Genomic DNA, 26422 nt, shown 5'->3' with positions numbered 1-26422 from the left:
AAATATTGTAAATACCTATGAGTATGTCCTCTTTTGCCAGGATGTGCGGCCACTTTATTGCTCTCCTATTGTTAGAAACTTCAACCTCACCCACGTCATTATTCGGTTCCATACCACTATCTAATGGGTGGAATAGTGCCGGGAGTAGCCCTAACTCAAGGGGGAAGTGATCGCTTTCTGGTCTATTCACAACAGAAAAAGACAACAACAGGTACCATAGGTTAATAGTAATCAATACATAATCAATAAGTGACTTTGCAATCCCTTTGTTGTAAGTGAAGTTAGATGGCCTATCCGGGTCCAATCTACCATTACATGCTCTTAAGTTGTGAGATATCGTCAGCTCATATATCTGCATAGCTGCCACCGAGCTTTTAACTGCTTTTACACTATCTAACCGGGGAATATTGTTGGCCCTATCCTCATTTTCAAGGATATTTTCTAACCCCATGACGGGCTCAAACTGACAGTTGAAGTCCCCGCCTATAATTATATTAGGGTCCTGCTCCAGGGTATTCAAAAACGTGTTTAACTGTTCCACAACCAGAGATTCCTTATTTCGAGGATTGGGTCTGTTATAAATGTTTAACAAGTAAATGTCCCCAAAATCCTTCGTGGTGATCTTTACCCCAAGCAAATCTTTAGAATCAATATTACAAGGTGATACAATGACATCCAAACATACTTTTATCCAAATTATCAGGCCCCCTGATGGTCTGCCTCTCACAGAAGCAGTGGCCCCACAATGGTACGCTTTGTATCCAAGTCTATGCACCATATTAATTGCCCATGATTCTTGTAGAAGAATAATGTCATACTCTTCCAAAAATGAACTCCAATTCCTATCGCATAGGTTCCTGGATACCCCTGCTATATTCCATGACAGGATTTTTAAATCACGGTTAGATTGACATGACACTAGATTGCTGGGGCAATTATTACCTGTACCCAGGATAGAGGATGTTGCCCCTACATTAGAATCATCAGAGGTCTCATGGGAAAGTGTCAAGTCCTGCAAGTCGTTAGGTGCCACTATTGACCTAACTAGATCTGGTACATGGCCACTGTTCGGTATAGCCTCTCCTTGATGGTCTTTGGAGGGGCTAGGGGACAGAGCTATGACCGGACTGGTTTTCATGTTATCCGCTGGGGGGAGCATTGATCCAGAATGTATAATTGGTTTTAAACAGGGGTTCTCTTTGGTACTGTACAGGGAGGATGGAATTTCATATGTACCACTTTTTCCTTCTTGTCAGTAACCCCAGTAAGCACTATCTGCAACAACGTGAAAGTAACTATTTTTTCTGCCCTTGCTGTGTTGTGGGTCGGAATCTTATATAGTTTGGTCTGCGATCATTTTGGTGGTCAGTGTGTAGAAGCTCCACCTTCTTCAGGACCACCTGAACTACCTCATGAAATGGAAGGTAAAGATGGGAGTATCTTGAAAACTTTGTGAGCTTAAATTATATCAAATCTCCTAAATAACCAGTTTAATAACATCTTATGGTTTCAAACCATACCCAGTGTTGTGACTGCAGAAAGGGAAACTTGCACACAAATGGTATACAAAAGAGAAGATATAATGACGAGGTTAGAGGGTGCATCTAATATAGGTGGATAATATGAAGTTTTACCTTATAACCCACAGAGTATCAAAAAGATCTTGTTCCAGACATCTCAGTGATCTTCATGCTTTGGAGGCGATGTGCTAATTGATTGAAATGTTAGTTTTACTATCATGTGTATGAAAACAATTTTAAAGAAACTATCCCGTCACCTGTAAAAGAAAGGTGAGCTGGAAATTCATGTTACCTTTCTGTCCCTCATATTATCTGCTAGGTGCCCAAACTCTCGTTGTATGTTAGACCGCTAATCGGTTCCTGTTCATGGAACTACTGCTACTGGGACAAAATACAGTAAAGTAGTATTAATACCGGTAGCATGTGGGATTTCTGGATTAGGCCTATTTAGTGGTTATATTTCCTTTTAGGTGTCATTAACTCTATTTGTATGTTATCGGTAATCTTTGCACGTGTTGCGTTTTAGGGGTTTGCCATTGCTCATTTATAAAGGGGACAGCTTTTAATGGTTTGCTATCCTGTTCTTCATCACAGTGTAGATAGCCGGAATCCAATCCTAATAAAATGCGAGGTCCAGGTTAGGCAAGTACTCATGTCATTTTACTCATGTTTTTTATCTTAGCTTGTATTGTGTTAATATTCAATCTATGGAGTGCCCATTAGGGGCTTTAGCAAACTTATATGCAATTTGTGGGTGATGGGAGTTACAGCTATGGATCTCTATGTCCTCTCAGATATAACACGCTGTACGTTAACAGATTAAATGGTAATTTCCTGCAGCGCCAGGATCTGATCACTAAAAAGTCATATATGTAAAAGGCTGAAACAGCCTCTTATACAGCCATTGAATAAGAAGAGCTATATAAATGCTATCCTCTGTGTGAGAGATACCATAGACTACAAGTTGAATGAAGCTTACACATGGGCGGAAGTCTTTGCACAACGGAGATACAGTAGCAAAAAAACACAACCAGCCTCTTCAGAAGAAAGCGTGATTTCGGATAGCGACACAAACATCTCCAGAAAACCAGTCAGCCACTCATCGAGTCACAAACCATCTGACAAGACGACGGACCCAACAACATCAAAACAAAACGCTAACAACATGGCATCCACATCATCCTCGTCTTCTTTTTTAGAGAAGGAGGGAACACAAAGCAGACCACCAGATCAAATAACCAACAAACAACTCGAAAAAAAACAAGACGAGGAAAAGGAAAAGGAGAAAGAAAAAGAAAACAAGAAAAAGGGCTTGAGAAGTCAGGGAAAACCCCCGTAGTTAACATTTCTAAACAAAACCTAACATCATTTGAAGAACACTTGTTGAACAAAGGCACTTCATTCGTAAGCACCTACCACACAACGGAATTAGAAACAGAAGTATCTTTCTTTAAATTTATGAGAATCCTTCGCCTCAAGCATTTCTTCACATTGATGAATCCTACAGAGTCCCATGATGATTCTACAGTCAAATTTAAACCCAAGAGCACATTCATCGCTCCAATTTCACACAAGAGTTTAGATACTTTCAAAACTCTGGTTAAAGCTGACCTGAGCAAAATCAAATACAAAAGATCTCTAAAAAATCTTACACGTGTAGAATACAGTGCTCTACAAACACTGGCTAAAAACAAAGCAATCACAATCCAGAGCTCTGACAAAGGAGGAGGATTGGTGGTAATGGATACAGCTTTTTACCTGGCAAAAGGTACTGAGCACGTGATGGAACAAAACATCTACGCTCAACTTGACAGAGACCCTACAACAGACATAGCAAACACACTAAGTACAATTCTCGACCAAGCAGAGGGCTCCAATTGGATTGACACATACACTAAACGTTACTTGTTGCAAATTTTCCCAAGAAGACCAAGAATGTATTTTCTACCTAAAATACATAAAGATCTCAAAAATTCCCCTTTCAGACCGATAGTATCAGGTTGTGAATCGATCTTTGAAAATCCAGGAAGATTCATTGACAGTCATTTGCAATCTTTCATTCAACGCTGGCCAAGTTATCTTGAAGACACATCTGACTTCCTGAGAATCTTAATGACAATCAGTCTAGATCCAACTGATGACTGGATTCTGTGTTCCATAGATGTTGTTGCATTTTACACATCAATTCCCCACGCTACAGGACTAGAAGCAGTCGAATGGGCTTTATTACAAGAAGACAAACCTGAAACTGTAAATTGCTTCAGAACATCGTCACTCAACTAAAATTCCAAATAATTGAATTAGTACCACAAAGGCCTGGATTTGACAACTCCAAAATTCTGCTTCAACAAGAAGTCTTCTGGATAAAGCAATTGCAAACACTAGCACCATCAGGACTCAATGACAAATTAGAAATGGCATGTTTTTTATGAACTACATATAAATAGCAGCTTGGGATCCACAGAAAGTACAACACTTGCTTGTCTTATTAATAAAGTGATTGTTTCGTTACTTCATAAAATCATCAACTCTTTAGAATTAAAAGAGAGATTGTCCTGCCATCTAAAAACTTTAAATCAATAAGAAATTAATCTCTAAAAACGGCACAGTTTTAATAAGTTCCGAAATGCTTTGGGTTATTGATGGAAATGTATTTTGTTATTTAATGTATCATGCATAATGTTTGAAACAAAATGAAATGAATGGAAAGTATAAAATAATTGATTATTGAATGTTTACTGCTTGAATTCCTAGTATACATGATTAAAATGTTATAAAGGAATACCACTACTCGTTGTTGCATGCCAGAGTCCTAGCAGCCATCTGGGGCTAGGCCACTTTCAACTATATTTCAATGCTAGCATGCGTTAATCTGGCATAGCACACATATCAAAATAGTTGTTCTAATCAAAAAAACTTGGGTGCGATTCCCACATACATACACTGTTCTATAGATTCTGCCACAGTGGAAATCAGCACCATCAATCAAAAATGTCTTTTGAAACTATAGCCAACATAACAGATAACCGTGCATTCACCAAAATCTACACGGAAGATGAAGCAACAGAAATCTACATACTTATAAAGGAAACTAAAACATTCGATGCCCAAAGTGGATCAATCACTCAACTATTGCGCCAATTGGAATATCTCACAAGGCGGGAACTCAATCAACGTTTACACGCTTCTACTCTAATACAATACGACCGCATGAAAAGGATCCCCCGTGGTCTTAGGCTAGCTATTCGTCCAATGTTGTTTAGGCTTAATAAAAACAGTTTATGGAAAAATGGTACAGCATCCTCAATAAATGTTCGTTAGATTTAATCTTACTTCTAATAGAAGAACTTTCAAAAACGATCAGTGAACTAGAGGAGGAAATATACAATACAAAAAAAGAATTATCTGCTAGGATGGAAACAGAACCATGGGAAAAATTTCTTGAAGATCTAAACATTCGTCTCGATAAATATGGCAAAGAGCTACAAGAAACTAAGGTAAGGAAGTTCAAGAGAGATACCATAGACTACAAGTTGAATGAAGCTTACACATGGGCGGAAGTCTGTGCACAACGGAGATACAGTAGCAAAAAACACAACCAGCCTCTTCAGAAGAAAGCATAATTTCGGATAGGGACACAAACATCTCAAGACAACCAGTCAGCCACTAATCTAGTCACAAACCATCTGACAAGATGACGGACCCACAACATCAAAACAAGACGCTAACAACATGTCATCCGCATCATCCTCGTCTTCTTTTTTAGAGAAGGAGGAAACACAAAGCAGACCACCAGATCAAATAACTAACAAACAACTCGAAAAAAAACAAGATGAGGAAAAGGAAAAGGAGAAAGAAAAAGAAAACAAGAAAAAGGGCTTGAGAAGTCAGGGGAAAGCCTTGTAGTTAACATTTCTAAACAAAACCTAACATCATTTGAAAAACACTTGTTGAACAAAGGCACTTCATTCGTATGCACCTACCACACAACGGAATTAGAAACAGAAGTATCTTTCTTTAAATTTATGAGAATCCTTCGCCTCAAGCATTTCTTCACATTGTTGAATCCTACTGAGTCCCATGATGATTCTACAGTAAAATTTAAACCCAAGAGCACATTCATCGCTCCAATTTCACACAAGAGTTTAGATACTTTCGAAACTCTGTTTAACCCCTTCGCTGCTCATGACGAGCGAGGCACAGTGGAGATGTGCTTATGACGAGCTGAGCTCGGCATGAACAATGGGGATCATGCATATGCAGCACAGGAGGGGAAAACCACTAGCAGCCAAGGTGTTAATGCTGACCTAAGCAAAATCAAATACAAAAGATCTCTAAAACATCTTAAACGAGCAGAATACAGTGCCGTACAAACACTGGCTAAAAACAAAGCAACAACAATCCAGAGGGCGGACAAAGGAGGAGGATTGGTGGTAATGGATACAGCTTTTTACCTGGCAAAAGGTACTGAGCACGTGATGGAACAAAACATCTACGCTCAATTTGACGGGGACCCTACAACAGACATAGCAAACACACTAAGTACAATTCTCGACCAAGCAGAGGGCTCCAATTGGATTGACACAAACACTAAACGTTACTTGTGGCAGATTTCCCAAGAAGACCAAGAATGTATTTTCTACCTAAAATACATAAAGATCTCAAAAATCCCCCTTTCAGACCAATAGTATCAGGTTGTGAATCGATCTTTGAAAATCCAGGAAGATTCATTGACAGTCATTTGCAATCTTTCATTCAACGCTAGCCAAGTTATCTTGAAGACACATCTGACTTCCTGAGAAACTTAATGACAATCAGTCTAGATCCAACTGATGACTGGATTCTATGTTCCATAGATGTTGTAGCATTGTACACATCAATTCCCCACGCTTCAGGACTAGAAGCAGTCGAATGGGCTTTATTACAAGAAGACAAACCTGAAACTGTAAATTGCTTCAGAACATCGTCACTCAATCTCTCAACTAAAATTCCAAATAATTGAATTAGTACCACAAAGGCCTGGATTTGACAACTCCAAAATTCTGCTTCAACGAGAAGTCTTCTGGATAAAGAAATTGCAAACTCTAGCACCATCAGGACTCAATGACAAATTAGAAATGGCATGTTTTTTATGATCTATATATAAATAGCAGCTTGGGATCCACAGAAAGTCCAACACACGCTTGTCTTATCAATAAAGGGATTGTTTTGTTACTTCATAAAATCATCAACTCTTTAGAATTAAAAGAGAGATTGTCCTGCCATCTAAAAACTTTAAATAAATAAGAAATTAATCTCTAAAAACTGCATTGTTTTCATAAGTTCCCTTTATTTATTTTCTTCTCTCAACAGAACCCCTGACGAAGGAACAATAGGTTCCGAAATGTATTGGGTTATTGATGGAAATGTATTTTGTTATTTAATGTATCATGCATAATGTTTGAAACAAAATGAAATGGAATGGAAAACACATTCCCTTGGATCCAGACTTGCGACCGGAATGTACTTGGCCACAACCTGGCTGACTCATACACTTCGTACAGAGGAAGACTGAAAATCTTCAGCGAGATCAGACAAGATCTTGCTCACATTATCTTAGAACAGCATGCAGAATTCAATGACTAGAGAACCAAGGTGGCAGAAGAGACGCCTGTGTTACTTAGGTAGCCAACGTTTTCTTTTGAGAAGGAGGTAAAGGGAAAGTATTGTGGTTCACCTTGCCTACCAAAGCCTTTATGACCAACCTTTCTAGAGATGGACACTGTGTCTGGAAGAATTGGTTCGCAAGCACAGGCCTGTGGCAGAGAGCAATTGTGCGGCTCACACGTGCCGAAGAATACTAACATTCTGGAGGTCAAGGTAGGCATTTGCATAATGAGAGGGGAGAATGTACCCATGTCCTTATTATTGTCTTAATTATAGGGAACACGGACAGACATCTTTTGACAGGGATTGGGGTTTCTCCGACAGCCCCGACACTTGTATATACTCTGGTACGTAATCCAGCTCTGCCTGGTGTACTTGCATTAAATTGGCACAGGCAACCGTTTAGTGCTGTTTAAAGTCTTACATACACTCTTCCATTACACATATGCTGATGCCATGTACCATGTATGCTTGAACTGTCTGTGACTCAGTTATTGATGTCTATTGTTGATGTTTTCATTGTTACTGTACCTATACATTGTTTACAATCAATAAAGCAAGTTTTCTGAAAAAATAAATATAGGCAACATGTTCAAGTCACTGGATCGCACTGGAGTCAGATTTGAACATAGCTTCCATACTCCACTAGTACTGGTGCTGAGGCAAGGGAACAGCAAGGAAATTCAGCCGAGTCACAGACTATGCTTTAGTTATTTCATAGTCAATCAATCTGCGGGGATTGTATAGTGCACCTTGTCACGCCGGACATCTCCAGGTGCTTTGAGGAGTGAACGTTCCTTGGTCGAAGAGAAGTGGAGCTCGAAGAGCCATTTCCTGAATTCCTTCAGAGAGGAGGAGGTGCGCAGGTGGAGGGGGAAGTTGTTCCAGGACTTGGCTACGAGGTAGGAGAAGAAGCAGCCCCTGTATAGGCGAGGGTGGAGGAGAGGAGCTCTCTGGTTGGTTGGGGGAAGGTCAGGCAGTTGTTGATGTAGGTGGATCCGGTATTGTGGAGGGTTTTGTAGGCATAAGTGAGCAGCTTGAAGAGGCATATTTCCTGAACGGGGAGCCAGTGGAGGGCCCCGTGGTGAAGGGTGATGCTGGATCTTCTGGGAAGGTTGAGGATGAGTCTTGCTGCCAAAGGAAATCTATGCTTAGAGCCAACTTTGAAGTACAGTTGTACTATATTAATGTTTTTACCAACCAGCAATCTGTGTTGCTTAGGTGTATTGTAGGAAGGAGAGAAATTCAGGAATATTGCTGATGTATTGCACATGGTCATAAGCTCATTTTCTGGTGAAAACATTCCCATACCAACCAAACCTTCGGAGCAATATACCTTTTTCAGATATCCCATGTTGCAGAACATCTACAGAGTAAAACACCTGTATTTCTTCGCTGCTGGGGATTTCAAGCAAGAACTCATGATTTCTTAGCAAGTTATAGACAGGATATACATTTCCCAAGCATTTTCTAGCAAATGCCAGATGAGGCTGTTTGTGTCAACCTACAAACCAGACGACGAGGATCTCAGTCTATAACTGAAAGTTGGCAATCAAAAACTCCTTGTGCCTCCAGAGTACCTGGTTGAGCAATCAATCATTTTCTCATACAAGGTGGTGTAAAGGCTAAGAAATGATACAATACAACAAAGTGTAATAAACATGGGATGTACAGCTAGAGTTATTGATAAAATAACAAGTTACCTACTTTCGGTAACGCTCTTTCTGGACTATATATCTAACCGCAGATTCCTCACCCTAAAACACCCCCAATGCACCATATTGTATCCAGTAAACTGTACTCCAGCAATGCTCTACATGCTTCTAGGTGGCGCCATAAGGTGTCGCTTTAACTACCACCGCACTGGTAGTGATGGAACACACGTAAGAATCACCACTGAGCGGACATCAGGTTTCTTGCTTGACTCTTTCCACGCATCAGACGTGAAGCATGAACGATTGATAGTATCAGTGTGCAGATTCCTAACTTGGGACCTTTTTAGATGTTAAAAATAGACTACTAGACTGAACAGGTAGGTGGGATGTCAGGGGCGGATATGTGGCTAAATAGACTATCCATTAGAAAGAATATTACCAAAGGTAAGTAGCGTGAATAAGTACCAAAGCAGGCCCTCTCCAGATGCAGGATCTATGAAGTGGATACAGAAAAAAATGCTTTGCGCGACCATGTGGCCGAAATGTCTGTCCCACTGGTTAATTGGTGTTTAGGCAAAAGTGCTTCCTGAACGTATGTACTGATGTCCCAGCCTCAGCCTGTGGATGTCACGGATATACACTTGGAGTGCCAATGCAGTGGTAACAGCCTCCGCCATTGTCGAATGGGCACTCAGGCCGTCCGGTGGCTGTTTCTAGGCCAGTGTGTAGCAGATCTTAATGCAGGGGATTACCTACCATGACAGGGTCTTCTTATGAACAGCCTTCAATTTCTTTGTCTCAGAGAATCCACCAAAAAGCTGATTGTCCTCACACGTTTGTTGGTACAATCAATACAAAAACTTGAAATTTTTTGGGGGTCGAGAAGATGAAGCCAGTCTTCGTTCGAGGGGTAAGGAGGACTGCTGACCCAGGGTCTGTCTTTCTACAGCTCTGCAAACTCAGCCAAGTAAAACCCTCTCTGCACTTGATTCTCAGTGGTAGCTAGGTCAGCAGTTATAGGCTTCTTAGGGAGTTTAGCATGAGGGTGCTAAGGCTCATGAATCAATACCACCCCGGAGCAGAACAATAACCTCAATGTCTAGTCCATTGCTTCTCTCTGTACAATAACTTTAGTACGCAAAAAACACAGGATTGCACCACGCTCTCACGAATATCCGATTCAAATGTGTGAGTTTGTGTGCCAGAGTACTCTGTGAAATATCCCCTCTCTGGAGAAGAGACCAAAACAACGAACCTCAGTGGGTCTAAGGCTCCCATCTTTATACAGATTTCACAGACAGCGTTGCAGGAAGTGTGTTCCAAGTCTGCTTTCTTGGAACTAGATTGGGTTGGTTCCCCTTTTGTGCATCTCAGCAAGGCCACCTTCCAGACCTGGCTTTTGTCTGTGATGCTGCTTTGCCCACCAGGACAGTCTCTGGGTGAAGTGCCAAACACAGAAGTACAAATAGATGTGAGCAAGCTATTCCCAGCTATTTACAACCCTTCCTCACAGAGATCACAAAGAGAGACAAGAATTTCTGCTCCTGCAAATTACTCCTTTCCTTAACAAAAGATACTACTGGCCTTACCATACACCCCCTGCCATCTACCTAATGGCAGCTACAGTTGGAGTCACCTACACCCCAGGGAATCAGGAAGTGCCCTGGCCCTTCTGAAGATAACCTTTCTCCTCTTTCTTCGTTATAGCATCTGGTGTTCTCCTCTCCCTTCTAGGAGATGCCAGGAATATACATAGGCTGTCTGGGTAAAGCAGCCTTTCCTCCATCTTGTAATCTGGTCTAAGCTATGGACCTCCAAAAATGGAAAAGCTGGTCTATATTACACGTGCACTACACCATTTCAATCCTAGCACATCAGCACATAAAAAACACACAGAATGTTGACATTCAGGATCACGGGTTCATAATGAGCGGCTGAACATTTTAGATGAAAGGGCCTCTAGGCGCAAATTCACGTCTCACAGGTAATAAAAAGGGCTGTTTCTATAAATCACTTAACCTGGTATGCTGGCAGCACTGCAATCCACGCAAGAAATCCAATAGAGGGATAAAAGTCCTCGTCACTATGAGAGTGCGCTTGGAGTGTGTCTCCTGGTTCAGAACAAGTTTTAGTACTGATCATTGTCAAAGACCGTGGCCTAATTCAACATGCACAAATGGGATTTAGGGCCTAATTTACATGTTGGCGAAGAGGGAACTCCATCGCAACAGTGACGTTTTTTCCTCTCCCCCAACATACTTATCCGCCCATCCAATTAAAATGCGGGCGGACCATAGGTTATCACAGCGAAGACTATTATTGTGATTAATCCCCTCTGAGGGCCCTGTGGCGTAAGGGCCGTAGGAGGCGAACCTCTAATTACGTCCACCTGGTTTAGATGGGTGGAATTGGAGGTCAATTTTCACTGCCGCACACTTCCAGGAAATCCCTGGTGGTAAGGGGCAGTGAAAACTGCTAAATACTCCCTTAGCCATAGTGGAAGACTCCTATGGCGAGGGGAACATTTTCTTTTATATTTTCAAATCCTGCACCAGGACGTTCCTTTTAAGGAAAAAAAGAAAACAGTTTGGTGACAAGAACTGCCATGTTGACAGAGCCCTGCACCAAACTGCCAAAAGCATTCAAAGGGACCGCCGTGACTCCAGTCCCTGCCAGCTTGTCAGGTACTTCTAAATTAGGCAGGCAGCACCTCCATCATGGCGACAGAGCAATATGCTCGGTAGCCCAAGTGGAGAAACAGGTAGTCTGCTGAAATATAAATTGGGCTCATGGTGTGTAGCGTAATCAAAAATTAAAACCAGTACCACAGCAATATGAAGTGTGGGCATGCAGAGCAGGGATCATGACTGCATATCATGCAGGGGACAGTCCCGAACCAGCAGCTTTTACTTGGAATGAAGGTACAATTTAGGCAAGAAGCAAGGCTGAGTTCAAAACACCTGTTTGATGGGGGAAAAAGTGGTGTTGGACGAATGCAATGACAGTGCCTTAAGTAATCACTATGAGGAAGATGGTGTCAAACACTGAGAGTGTGGATCTCCACAGGAGGGTGATGCCTAAACAGGGATCCACCCGCTAGCCACCAGGGTCTTTGAAAGGAGGAAAGAGCCGAACCACAAGTATGGGCAACTGCTATCTTCTAAAAACAAGGACACATGCAGTCTTTCTGACCCCCTGAGGTTAGATTGCAGGGAATTTACCTCAACTCTGTCTCCCAGTGGACTGAAAGCTTACTAGATCCCAGGAATGATTTATGTATGTAATTACAGAACATTGGTGAGGGCTGGCCCATCTAGACATCAGGATGTGAAGAGTCTGTTCTTATTATGACAACAAATGGGGCTGGGGGCTGGGACATACCACGCCTTCTTCACCACTGATAAAGCTCCAACAGTCGCCATGCCTCCCATGAGTACAGATTAGCAGATTTACCTCCAATCTTCTCTTCCCAGGGGATAGAGGTGGGCAGAAATCCCACTACACACTAGGGCTGCTGTTAAAGGGGTGAGTGCTGACCTGTAAGGTATAGGGCACTATCCAGACCCTCCAGAATTTCGCGATTTTGCGATTTGCAAAAATAATAGAAAAGACTTCCTCCAGACGGGTCAACTTTTTAATTTGTTCAGATGGTGTCACATGGCTGCAACACTGTTGCATCCACGCATCACCGTCATCATCACTGGAAGTGGCATATTAACGTCATAAAGGTTACACATGTGCTGGATTTTTTTTTACCATCCACCATGAAGGCCAGCATCCGTATCTCCATGAGCATTTACTCGTGCTATTTTTTAAATGTTGTCTTTGCTTTTAAATCGGTAGTGCAAATGACCCCATCTTTACGTTCATTGTCAATCAGAAAGGATTAGTGTCAACACCATTCCAAAGACAAACATATAAAACAAATCGGTTCTTCATTTTAATGTATGACGAATCATTTTAGATTTTTTTTAAAAAACAGATTTCAGTAGCACCCAATGGGATGTGGGGTTCCTCGTGTGAGCCCATTCTGGTGCTGCAGAAATTACGCACCAAACCTGAGGTATGTTTTCCTGCAACCACCTCGAGTGCAGCACGCACAAGCAAAGGTTTGTCAAGCAACCATACTTGATAGTCTATCCTCCAACATTAAAGCCCAAACAGTATTTCTGCCACTACCCCTTCTCCACGGGGGGTGGGGGGGAGGGGTAGATAGAAGGATTTAATTACACCCAATCTGTCCTGTGGGCCAGAAAGCCCACTGGATACAAAGGTTATAATTTATTTTATTAACAAAATGGGACGGCGGCCGGACTTCCAAATTTGCTGGCCGAATTGCTGCATTTATTTACTGTTTAATACAATTTGCGGACATAAAATAACTCTGGTTCCGATTCAGTGGACCAAGACTAGGAAGTTAGGTGTTCCATTTAAATGTGCAAAATGCCTTTTGAAATGCCTTTTGCATTAAGTCGCTTTTTTCTTTTTACATGTTAAACGTGTCTTAAGTAACGTGAGTTTTACCAAAGTCAGTGGTATGCCAGGTATGCAGCAATGATGCAAGAAGTACATTTCCTTTTAAACAAAATAATGATATCTGTTAATCACAGAGAACTTAAATGAAATACCTGTTTTAAGTCTTTCACCTCATCTCTCAAAGCATACACCGTGTCAACAAGGCTTCTGGAACAAATATAGAATAATTATTAGTAGAGTTAGCAGCAGAAGAAACAGATGCTAGTTTAATTACTACTTTTTTCTTTGAATAAATTGTCCTGCATAGTCCCCTTGTGGGATACTCCTCTTTTAAATTCATTCATTGAATGCAGTTATGATTAAAACAGTGCCCCAATTATACTAGCAACGTTTGAAGTGCCGGTATATCGTGTGGACTCATGTGTGCCTATGAACGGGCAAGAAACTTGAAAGAAATAATACCGTTTAAAATTGCAATAAATGAGAGGAAAATATACAAGGGCAACATTCCATGTAACAACTGTCACATCGCGCGATGATCAGTTTGAAAGTTATTGGACTTTGACCTTTGGATATGATGGTTTACATGTTAACTAGAGGATCTGAGATCAGACCTTTGACAAGATGGCCGACATTTCGCCGGTCTTCTGAGGAATGGTTTGTTCCATTGTTTACCTAACAGGGTTTATTCTGAGCACAAACCAATTTGGCACGTATGGGGTACGCCAAATAACAGATTGGGGACGTTTCCGTTTACTCGATGAGCAAGTCCAAAGTCAATATTTCTCTGAGTTATTAGTACCATAGTTTTTGCATGTTCTTTGAATATCGTTGGAGATATCAATGGTAAAGTTAGAAGTAATGTAGTATTTCTAAAGGGCCAAGTAAACAAAGGTCAATGGATGTTCAGATTAGCGTTTTGATTATGGTTTGGCATGTTGTGATATCAATCGAGTACACGCGATATACAAGCACTTAGCAATGATAGAACAATTGGGGCACTGTTTTTTTAATTTTTAATCTTTTTATTGCAAACAGCAAAATAGCAGTACATCAGCAACGTCGACCAAGTGTTTCACAATTTCTTTTCTTTTATCAGAGCAGTTCCCAACCAGTAATATTCTACCCTCCCCATGTGTTTCAAGTCCTTGTTACAATCCCCTGTAGGTTTACCGCTGCCCCCAGATCTTTTCCCATTTCTTCAGATAGCCTCTGTTATAGTAAATAGTTCTACCAGCACCAGTATAAATTTGTCTCCCAATTTGGGGCACTGCTTTAATCACGACTCATATCATGTATGTTTGCCCACAATTTTGATATAACGTACACTCTCAGGTATAGTTAAAGTGAGCGATTTTATGACGCAGTGTTAAGCACAGCACTACCTTTTGTACTGAATTGCTTTTTTTTGCTGATGGACTCATGGTCACTACATTTGTCACGATTTGTGGGCACCGCACATTTTGGATATCATAACTCATATGACATGGCAATACATATATTGTAGATCCACACTTTTTCTTATCCAGTGGAACAGTCTACATACGCATCCTGATAGTTGGATAAAGTTCAGGATAAGATTCTGTTTTATGATGATTTACATCAAGATCACCTTGAAGATTTGAAACATCTTTTACACATCACACCTGGAACGCGGGTAAGAGCACCAACACTTAATCTTCACGGGTCATTGACATTATACTTTTTGGCTGAATAGAATAATTCACCCGCATTATTCTCTTCTGTTTCTTAGAACATTGACTCCTGAAGAAGGACCAAATAGGTTTGAAATGCATTGAGGATTATTATATATTTTTGGATTGAACCATGTGTAGTTGAAAATTATTATTTCTATGAGAACATTGTTTAAAGATCAACTAAAAGAACGCGAATAAAACGTAAATAAAGGAATTTGTACTTCGGACACAAATTGGTTTAAAAGAGAGTTATTTTTTGTGAACTAAAAAATTTCAAAGAGATGTAACCCACAAGGGAAGAAAGCAGGTTTGCGAATGGAGACTCAACACCAGACTGGCAGAATGCTGATAATCAGTTTTTGTTTACACCCAGACCAGAGGATGATACTCTTTTTGCACCCTAAGAACATTGACAGTGATATATTCGTGGTAGAATTGGTGGAGGTCATTGAATACATTTACATTACAGTTCTTATTTACTGGACAGAATTTTAAGATTTAATGGCACTGGTAAAAGCAATGACTTTACTGCTTGCATGATCTTCTTCAGAAGGTTCCACCACTTCCCAGAGCAGTGCATTCAAACATAGGCCCGGGTTATGAGTAAAGAACAAAAAGAGGTGCAAACTGCATATGTACTATTTTGCAGTACCTCAGGGTGATTGTGCGTGTTATTCGTTACATTTTATACCATTTGCAAAAATCTCATGTATGGATCAGAGGTTATTTTAAAAACAATTCCATAAAAAACATATGTAAGTTGATGGGGTATGAATGACTGGAACCTTGGACCCTCCAGGCTGATTGGCAATGCAGGGTGTGCAGGTAGATGCTGTTGGCTCACTCTGGTGCAAATAGACGACTGGGGCATAGACAGATTATGCTACCACAGGCAGCTGAACATGATCGGATCAAGAGTTGCTGGATCGCCTAGATTGAAAAATTTACCTTCAAACTTTTTCTGAAGGTCAAAGAACCTCAGCGGGTCCAGGCAGGGAATTTTGGCCAAACAAGGCAGGATAATTCTGCTTTTTCAGCCCCACAGCGTCCTCAAGTTTCATGGCGAAAAAGCTCAGCGCAGCACAAATCTAAAACATTTAACCAGCAGGGCTGTGCGTATTTTTTGGGGCAGCCTAAGCACCTGTACCAGTCCTCCAAAGATAAGAAAATGTAGCAAATTTCATCTTTTTAGGAATATTTCTGCAGAGTCTTCACTGTTCTCCAGAAGCCTCCAAAGTTTCAAGAAAGTCTTCCTAGTCACCTGGCTAGAGGTTCAACTTGAGTGATGGCTCTACACAATTCCCAGTTAGGTCCACAGCAAACTGCTCATTAGCAAATAGTTCCTTCTGATTCTCTTCTAACTCAACTCCAACTCCTATAGTGTGCAGGGTCTTTGTTAGTCCAAACTAAGGCCAATCAGGCGCAAGCACCCTCTAGAACCTTCTCCTTAGAAGCCCAAGTCCTCAGATTTTCGTAGCACCAAGGAGACCTAGAGTGCATGAGGAGAAGAGAGCCTCTGAGGGGAGGAAAGTGTGGGTCGCATGTGAATCTATGAAAGACACCAATACTGGAGAACCACCTGTTTACAGGTAAGTAACAATTGTTCTTCTCCAGTATTAGGGGTGTTTTTCATAGATTCACATGCTTGAATAGAATAGAGAGCAGTAACCTCCGTAGAGCTGAGATTGCTAGGCACATATGGAAAAAGCCAAAGACAGTAATAATACAGTCATGTAACAATAATAGCAATCACAAGAGAACACAAGGAGGAGGGAACAGAGGCTAACCTTATTTGAAAAGATGACGAAGCACTGCCTGCCCCACTATGGTATCCGCTTCATTGATGGCATTCAAGCAGTAATGCTAGGTGAAGGTGTGCCTGCTGGACCACGTCGCTGCACGGCAAATCTGATGAAGTGGCACACCAGCAAACAAGGCAGTGGATGAAGACATCACCCTCGTAGAATGAGTCTTCACTGAAGACTGCAATGGTTTGCCTGCTTGTTGATGACAGAAGGTAATGGCTGAAGAAAGCCAACGGGCAATTGTTGGTTTGGTAACTGGATGCCCCTTACGCAGTCGCCCATGAGCAATGAACAGTTGATCGGACTTGCGGAAGGAGGCAGTTTTAGCAATGTAAACTTTAAGGCATCGTTTGATGTCTAAAGAATGCAAGCGGTGCTCCGCCAGAGACTTTGGGTCCGGAAAGAAAGTCTTTAGGAACACAGGCTCATTCAGATGAAAATCTGTAGGCACTTTAGGTAAGAAAGAGGGGTTGGTGCGAAGCACCACGCCGTCAGGTTTGAATTGTAGATAAGGTGGCTTGATAGTGAAAGCCTCAAGGTCGCTCACGCGACGAGATGAAGTCAAAGCTAAAAGCAACGCAACCTTCCAGGTGAGGAACTTGATATCAGCCCTATGGATAGGTTCAAATGGTGCCTTCATAAGTTGAGATAGTACAACATTGAGGTGCCATCGTGGAGGAGGGCGCCGAACAGATGGGAACTTCTGGAAGAGCCCTTTGAAGAACTGGCGTATGATTCTGGATGAACAGAGGGAGGAAAAGCCATCGTGTCTGAAGCAAGAGATTGCAGCTAGGAAAACTCTCAAGGTAGCATATGAAAGTCCGGACTGAGCGAGACTTAAGAAGAACGGAAGAAGTTGCTCCGGAGTAGAATAGATTGGATGGACATTTGCTGCTACGCACCAATGACAGAATCTTTTCCACATGAGTTTATAAGTTTTGATGGTAGACGGAGCCCTAGCATGAGCGAGGATGTCCCTGCATTCTTGAGATATGTTTAAGTCTGCGAATTCAAGGTGCTCAGGTTCCATGCTGATAACTGTAGCGTGGAGGGATCCGGATGGCACACTTGGCCTCTGTCCAACGTTAGGAGGTCTGGACGAGGACGCAGAGGGATGGGCTCGCACTGGGACAGCATAAGCAGTTCCGAAAACCATGCCTTTCTGGGCCAACGAGGTGCGATCAGTAGTATGTGACAGGGCTGCCTCCGCATCTTCCACAGCACCCGTGGTACTAACGGAAACGGTGGAAAAGCGTAAGCGAATAGATCGCCCCAATCCATCAAAAGGGCATTCCCGCACGAACCGGGGTGGGGATGCCAGCTTGCGTAGGATGGGCATTTTCGATTCTCTGGCGTTGCAAAGAGGTCCAGAGTTGGGCGACCCCATCGGTGGAACACAAGATCCAGAGTTGGCTGGTGCAGTTCCCATTCGTGTGTCGATGATGTGGACCTGCTTAGAGAGTCCGCTAGGATGTTGGACACGCCCGGCAGATGGACAGCGGTCAAGGTGATCTGATGACGGAGAGCCCAATTCCAGATTGACTGGGCCAAGCGAGACAAGTGTGGAGACTTGGTTCCTCCCTGTTTGTTCACGTAGTGCATGCTGGTGGTATTGTCCGTTTGGATAAGCACTGACTCTCCGTGAACTACAGGTAGGAATGATTTGAGAGCTAGGAAGATCGCCATCAACTCTAGCCTGTTGTTATGCCACTTGCGTTGGGGCGGAGTCCACTTGCCTTTGATGGATAGGCCTTGGAGATGTGCGCCTCAGCCCTCCAGAGAGGCGTCCGTCGTAAGCGTGAGATCTGGTGAGTGAATGAGAAACGACGTCCCCATCTCCAGGTTGGTTGGCTGCGCCTACCAACGTAAACTCTGTCTCATGCAGGCTGTGACTGCAACTAGGTCGTTGAAGGACCCGGAGACTTGACGCCACTGTCCGTCCAGTTCCTCCTGAATGGGACGGGTGCCCAACCTGCAATTTGGGATCAGTGCAATAAAAGAGGATACTCTCCCCAAAAATGATTTTAACGTTCAAACAGAAATGGACTGTTTTCTTCGGATGAGGGAGACCAGACGAAGGATCTTCTGATGCCGCTCGTGCGAGACGAACTCTTTCGATAGTCTCGTGTCTAGGATAGCTCCCAAGAAATTTCTGGTTTGCAGCGGCGCAAACTGTGACTTTTCAACGTTGATGGCTAACCCCAGGGATTTAAATACCTGCTGAAAAAGACGAGTGTCCTGACATAGTTGACGGCGGGATTGAGATTTGAGGAGGCAATCGTCCAAGTATGGGAAGATTTGAACACCTTGGAGACGCTGGTGAGCCACCACAGGAGCCAGTACCTTCGTGAACACACGAGGAGCTGATCGAAGTCCGAAGGGCAAAACGTTGAACTGATAATGCGTTTGTCCCACCTTGAAACGCAGGTACTGGCGATGCTGTTGGAGAATCGGGACACGAAAGTACGCGTCTTGAAGGTCTATGGTGGTCATGAAATCCCCGCTGGATAGAAGACGCAGGATCTCTAGTAATGTCAGCATGCGGAAATATTGGCTCTTGAGGAATTGGTTGAGAGCCCTCAAATCCAGAATGGGCCGCCAGTCTCCGGTCTTCTTGAGTATGAGGAAGAATCAAGAGTAAAACCCCTCTCCTCTTTGATGCACAGGGACCACTTCGACTCTACCTTTTTGAACAAGAAGACTTGATGGTAAAGCTCCTTGAGGTGTGGAGGAGGCGGGCCAGATGGTGGAGTACGAGGAGGAATCTTGACGAATTCTAAGGTATGACCCCTTTGTACAATGTCTAAAACCCAGAGGTCCGAGGTGATGGAGGACCACTGGGAATAAAAAAGAGAGATTCGACCTCCAACAATTTGGGGAAGATAAAAGTCATTGGCGCTTAGGAGTGGATCCGCGATAGGAGGATTTACCCCTATAGTGTCTGGAGGACTGCTGACGATTGGACTGCTGCTGATTGGATGAGTAACGCTGGTTGCCCTGATTGTATGAGCGGTAATGTTGTCCACCTCGAAAAGTAGATTAAGTGCCGCGTCCGCGCGCACCTCGAAAGGGCTGTTTTCGGAATTGCAACGTGCCCAATGACTTAGCCGTATCGGTGTCCTTCTAAATGGACTCCAGAGCGTCATCTATGTGAGACCCGAACAGTGACTCACCATTATACGGCATGTCAAGGATCCTGGATTGGACTTCCTGCCGGAAGGAGGTGGATTTTAACCAACCCTGGCGTCGGAGGGCAGCTGCACTTGCAAGCAGACGGAAACCTGTACCAGCAATATCGACTGCACAGTCAATCATCTCTTCCGATGCTCTCTTCCCATCTTGAAGAATCTGCTGAGCGTCCGCTTTGGAGGCCTCCGGTATTAGATCCACTAACGCAGAAATATCCAACCACATTGGTCGGTCATAGCGCCCCAAAATGGCTTAGGCATTGGCTGCTCGAACAGAAGTGGAAGCCATGGTAGAAAACTTGTGGCCAATAGCATCTAGGGGCCGACCCTCTCTATCGGGAGGCGCGGTGATTGGAGACGCTGGATTCCGGGCTCTACGTTGTGCAGCTTGAGTCACTACTGAGTCTGGCTTAGGGTGAGAGATGAAGCATGCTGGAGAACCGGTTGGGGCCTTGTATTTCTTCTCAAGGCGCGGCATCTGAGCAGGTAAAGTGTTTGGAGCCTGCATGAGTTTAAGTCCTTCCTTCCAAACAAAATCGATGATTGGAATCGTGCGGACCTGTTTGTAAGGTTTATTTTTAAAATCGTAAAGGAAACAGTCCTACTCACAAAGTGTTTTTGGTAATTTGAAACGCTGAGCTGCTTTGTCCATTAGAAGATGAAAACTGGCGATATCTACTGGAGGTGAATCACCAGAGTCTCCAGGCTGAGGAGATGGCATCTGCATTCGGTAGTCGTCCCACTCCGCCATACCGGGTTCGCCTGCATCAACATCCGAATCCTCAGGGACCTCTCCGTCCTCTCGCTCTGGAACCGCCTCATCATCCGCATCCTTCGGATATACGGTCGTTTGAATTCTGATAGACGTCTGAACTTGAGACGAAGTTGTGGGCGGTAAAATTGGTGGAAGAGACGGTGGAGGTAGTGCAACGGCAGCAGGAGATTGCACAGGAGTACCGTGCGGCGTTGCTGGGAAACAACGGTTGTAATCATCCAGCATATGCTGGAGATTGGAAATCAAAGACAAAGGTAATGTAGCCATAGGGACTTGGACAAACTGTTCTTCAGGTTGAGACTCCTGGTCTCCGCCATCGTCGTCAGGGTCAGACTCCTGACATTTGATGATCAAATCAGAGGGACTATGGGCTGCCCCAAACGTGTAATCTTCATTCTCAGAATCAGTGTCATGCTCAGAGGTAGAGGCAAACATTGGAGAAGGTGGTTGCAGCTCTGGAGCAGATAACTGGTGGCACGGAGCCTTTTTGCGACGTTGGGAAAGATCAGCAGCTCCAGAGGATCTTGAAGACTTCAAAGGCACTAAAGGCAATGAGGCAAAGGAAGCCGGTGCCACCGTTGACGGTGCCGCCGACGCTATCGTCAACGGTGTTGATTTGGCAGTCAATTTTGAAGAATCCATCGTCGACGGTGTGGCCGTCGACGGAGTCGCCGTCAGAGTGACCGTCGACGGGCAAATCGTAGACGTTGTCGTCGACGGAACAGCCGTCGACGGTGCAGTCGTCGACGGAGTCGTCGACACAGATAGAATCTCCGTAGATGGAGCCCTCGTCGACGAGGCCTTGGTCGACGGAATCTTAGTCAACGACGAAGATTTCTGAACGGCTTTCGTCGACAAGGAATGTTTCTTCGTCGACGAGGTGATGGGAATCGTCGACGATACAGGCTGAGAAGGCAAAGAAACTCTCGTCGACGTGAAGGCTGACGACAAGACCGTCGTCGACGGCGCAGAAGCTAATGTCGTCGTCAACGTCGTCGTCAACGATGAAGACACTGCGGCTCTCGTCGTCAGAACGCTCGTAGACGGTCCCGTCGACGACGGAACCCTAAGAGGTGTGGAAACACTCCTAGAGGCAGCAGAAGACGCCTGAGAGCCAGGTCTCGTGAGCGCAGTGGTAGTAGGAGTGGTAGGAGACACCACAGAGGCCAGAGGCAAGGCCAGTTTCTTCCTTTTGAGGAAAGGAGAAGGAGCATCCTGAACACTACCACGCTTAGAGGCTGCTGAAGAAGGACCAGAGTAAAAACTTTCTGCATCTGACAGAACAGAGTCCTTGTCCTTAAGATGCTGGAGCCAAAGGAGAAGCCGGCCTTCTCTGTCCTTCAGAGTTTTTGTAGAAAAAGTTCTACAGAACTTGCAGCTGCCAACTTCATGGTCAGGGTATAGAAAATAAATACACTTCTGGTGGGGGTCTTTATCAAAAAGACGCAGCTTCCCACAAGAAGAGCAAGGTCTGTATAAAGACTTCTTACTTGACATGTTGAGAAGACTGGAAGTAAAAGATTTGAAGCAAAGAACTGAGCAGAGCTCAGGGAGACTCCCTTCACACGACGTGCGGTAGAAAATGTGAGGACTTGGGTTTCCGAGGAGAAGGTTCTAGAGGGTGCTTGCGCCTGATTGGCTGTAGTTTGGACTAACATAATGACACTAATGTGTTACAAGTGGTTTTTCTCTTTACCATGCATTCCTATGTAGGAATTGTTCTGGAGGTTTTTTCATTTGTATTTACCTCTTCTTTTATTATGTATTATGTTTTTTCACATATATTTACAAATATATATTTAGCATTATTGCTATTTTATGTACCGTGGGACTCCCACTTCGACAACGGGGAATATTCAAGCATGTGTATCTATGAAAGACACCCCTAATACTGGAGAAATTATTTTCACTGTCCTATATAAGGCATACCATTATAGTTCCAGCATGCAGCTGGGCATCTGTCTTTTCTTTTCTGCTCAATACAGCTTTCTCCCTAAAAATGTTCTTTTAGCAGTTAATAAACGGAGAACCCAGTCTTTGACTGCTGACAAGGCCTAAGAAAATCATATGAAAGCTCGTTTAAGTTTCTGCTTAATTTGTGACCCAAGTTCTATTTCAGAAAGGTGTCACTGCAAAAACGGTCTTAGAGCCATTTTTAATATGTCAAACTAAGATGGTAGCAGAATGTTTCCCCCAACTACCCTTTAGTTCTTCCCTTTCTCCCCCTCAGGCAGGCTAGATCTCAGCATTACAGAATGCGTGAGTGCATGCACAAAGTTATTCCTAAATCACTAAAATGCTTTACTCTGGTTCTCACCCATACAAATCCTATGTACCTTTTAAATTGTTTCTTCAAGGGATCTATTTTTGTAGAAAAACCCTCAACAAAGTTTACTCTGGTAGATCTTTAAATTATGTTTTGATGTAGAATCTGGGGCATCAGTAATACCTTGAACATGGCTTTTTTTTGGTTTGATTCGATCTTTTGAGATGGTGTGGCCAAAGTAGTACAACTATCTTCTCTGAAACAGTATTTTATTTTTATTTCAATGTGAGACCCTTGTTTGATAGAGCACAGAACACCCATTCCAACCTTTGACTGCATTGTTCGACAATTACCCTAAGTATGTTGCCTTGGAAAGTGACTGAACCATCTACATTCTCTCCAAATTTTCCTTCATGATCCTCTGGAAAAGAGACGCTGCACTTGCAAGGCTAAAAAGTATCTGTATGTACTGGAACTTTCTTTCCAGTGTCTTGGATGTTGTCATGTGTCTGGTCCCTTCCTCTACCACACTTGGTGGTACAAACTAATGAGATATAGTTTTGAAATAATGACTGCCTTGCTCCAAAATGTAGAAACTATCCCAGGCATATCTGGCAAAGGGTGATGGTCAACTCAGATTCTGCTGCTGAGTCCATGGAAATCAACATAATAACGTAAATTACAAGAACGTTTAAATGAAATCACTATTGAAGCCACCATTAATAGGCTCTACCACATCTTTGTCACACAGGGCCTTAAGAATGTATTTCAACCTCCCTGTATATGACAATGTGTACTCTGTGTCTCATAGGATCAGCACTGTTGTTTCACTTACTATGGAGCATGAAACCCTTGAGGCTACCTGGTACTTCATCAAAAACTTCCTCCAACTACTTCAGAAAATCATGTAATTATCCTCAACACTCACCCAGTATGACATCCCTTTTTACCACAGAAATAGCAGAGATTGCATTGATTACATGAACAGGAGAATCTGCAGTGGGGTCTAGTCTAATTTCCCGTTTCCTCTTGGTATGCAAGCTTCAACTTTCTCTGCTATGTACACCTTTCTACAAGTACTACATCATTTAAAACTCATGTCACACCAAACATAATCTATAAAGTTTATACTAGTGCTCTTATTACTTCCCGTGATTATCTCTGTGGGCAATAACTTACACTCCTTCTGAAATCCCTGAGACAGTTTGTGAGAAATTAGGTTGTTATTTGAGAGGAATGGAAGACCCACTCAAATAAGGAACACAGTCACGGCAAAGGTGAACCACAAAACTCAATAAATTAACCTGTGCTTAACCCTCTGGTAGCTTGGCACACAAACAGTCAGGCTTAACTTGGAGGCTATGTGTAAAATATTCATGCAGCACACAAACCGTAATTAAGTGAAAACACACCACAAGAAAAATCTCAAGCCAAATACTAATAAATGAAACAACACCAAAATGTCAAAATTCCAATCACTAAAAATGGAAATATTCGTTTTTAAACTTTTAGATGAAAATAGTGACAAACAGCATAAAGCACCAATCGCAGTTATCTGGTCGCTCTAGACCAGCGGAAAGTCACAAGCTCAGGCCAACCGCAATGGAGGGCAGTTCGGACACAGGATAGGTGTTAGTCCTGCTGAAGAGTTACCTTCTTAGGTACAGTAAATATGGTGGCGTTCTCGTGTGCCACCAAGACCAAGCTGTTGGTGTGAGGATCAAGTCAAGCATCATGGACAGACGCGGTGGCACATAGAGAAGTTGCTACTGGAGCTTTGAGTTGCCGGTCGTCAGCCAAGAGTCCAGTGCCTGAGGTTTCTTGGAATCAAGACTCATTACAGCAAAGGGCAGCAGCTGGGCTGGAGTCACTATTGGCAGTCTGAATTCAAGGAAAGCAAGTCCAATCCTTCTTTCCAGGTCCAGAAGTGGTCTGATGAGAGGTTCTGAAGATACCATATTTATACCTGGTGCCAGCCTTTGTGTGTGGGGAATTCCCTGCCCTACCGCCCAAACTGATTCTGGTCAGCTCTTCCTCTTCCCCTTCCCCATAGGTGCTGTATTTCTATAAATTATCAGAGCGCTTCGGGTTGTTGTCTGTTGTTGGCTGCATGCGTAGCAGCAGTGCTATCATGAGCTGAACTGGGAGGGTGAGCATTTGCTGGACTACTAAGTATTACCAGCTTAATTCAGCAACATTGGTTTGTTCTATGAATAAACAAATTTGCCCGACCTCTTTGGACTATGTGGATCCAATATCACAGTGAGTAAGTACAAGTTGTTGTTTCGTGTTCCGGCATGTCTGGGCATCTATTAATTAGTCCCGGCAGTGTTCTTTGTGAGTACTCTGGCGCAGCAGCAGGTGGTTGTGCTGTTCACAGACTTGGCAGTTGAAGCAGGCTATTTTCTCCGGTGTAGTTAGGTGGGGAATTGACCTCCTCTCCGGCCAGTCCCCCAGCTTGGGATTGAGCGCCCACCTATAATTGCCAGTGCAGGCCGGCCTGCCCTCAATTGCCATGAATTAAAACCAATAAATGGTACAAGTGTGACCGTGACAACACAGTCACAGTGAATGAGATGCTGCCTGGGCGAGGAAATGACCTGATGCAGTTAGTTATGCATACCAGCAGTCAACAGCACAACCCCAATTTGAAGGTACTCTTCAGTAACCTCGGGTTCACATAGATGAGTCTGGCAGCAGAGCGCAATGTAGGCACTGACATAAGTATGTAGTGTTGGGAGGGCCAATTTACAGATATGTAATATTAGATCCAAGCAATTTTTCACTATTTATATTGGTCTTTCAAATTTTGGAGCATCATATAGAATAAGAACGCACAGCTGAAATTCAAGAAATGTTACAAGTGGAAAATTCACTTTTTATTTTATGAAGCCTTATTAGGTAATACAATCACTGTAGATGTCTGTGTGGGTAACTAGAGATTAAGGGTCAGATGTAAATAAAATCAAGTTTTCTAATCCTTAATAGCGCATTTTACTGATTCTCTATTAAGGACTCGCAAAATTGAATGTAGGTAGGAATCGTTAAAATATTAGCGAATCCTTAATATTCCTTAATAACGAATCGCAAATTGAGATTCGCTAATAAGGAATACTTACCCATTCATTCCTTTGTACTTGGAGGCCCATAGGAATGAATGGGGAGAAATTCTACATTTGGGATTCGCAAATTGCGGGCGCTATTTTAAGGGCGGCAGGGTGTCAAGATGACACCCTGTTGCACTCCTGAAATGTGCATGTGTGTACATGTGGCGCACATACATGCCCTTAGGGTATGAATGTGTGCCACATGGCTCTTTAAAAACAGCAAAAAAAGTGCTTTTTTAAAGGAAATCGCTAATTACCAACAACTTGAAGTTGGTGGTAATTCAAGG

The 26422-nt window shown here is 43.0% G+C and overlaps 1 protein-coding gene across 4 annotated transcripts in view; it reads right to left on the bottom strand.

Annotated features, from left to right (window-relative positions):
* The window catches only part of ARHGEF6 (Rac/Cdc42 guanine nucleotide exchange factor 6), a 1115823-nt gene that overhangs the window by 12753 nt on the left and 1076648 nt on the right, over nt 1–26422 (bottom strand). For all 4 annotated transcript variants that reach the window (XM_086918632.1, XM_086918633.1, XM_086918635.1 and 1 more), the window contains one exon: nt 13450–13504. In XM_086918632.1, coding sequence (XP_086774758.1) covers nt 13450–13504 — 55 coding nt within the window. The remainder of the gene's footprint in view (nt 1–13449; nt 13505–26422) is intronic.

This window comes from Lissotriton vulgaris, chromosome 4_1 (assembly GCF_964263255.1).
Source record: "Lissotriton vulgaris chromosome 4_1, aLisVul1.2, whole genome shotgun sequence".
NCBI lineage: Eukaryota > Metazoa > Chordata > Amphibia > Caudata > Salamandridae > Lissotriton > Lissotriton vulgaris.
The sequence above is the reverse complement of the archived record's forward strand: the minus strand, read 5'-3'. Positions and strand labels throughout refer to the sequence as shown.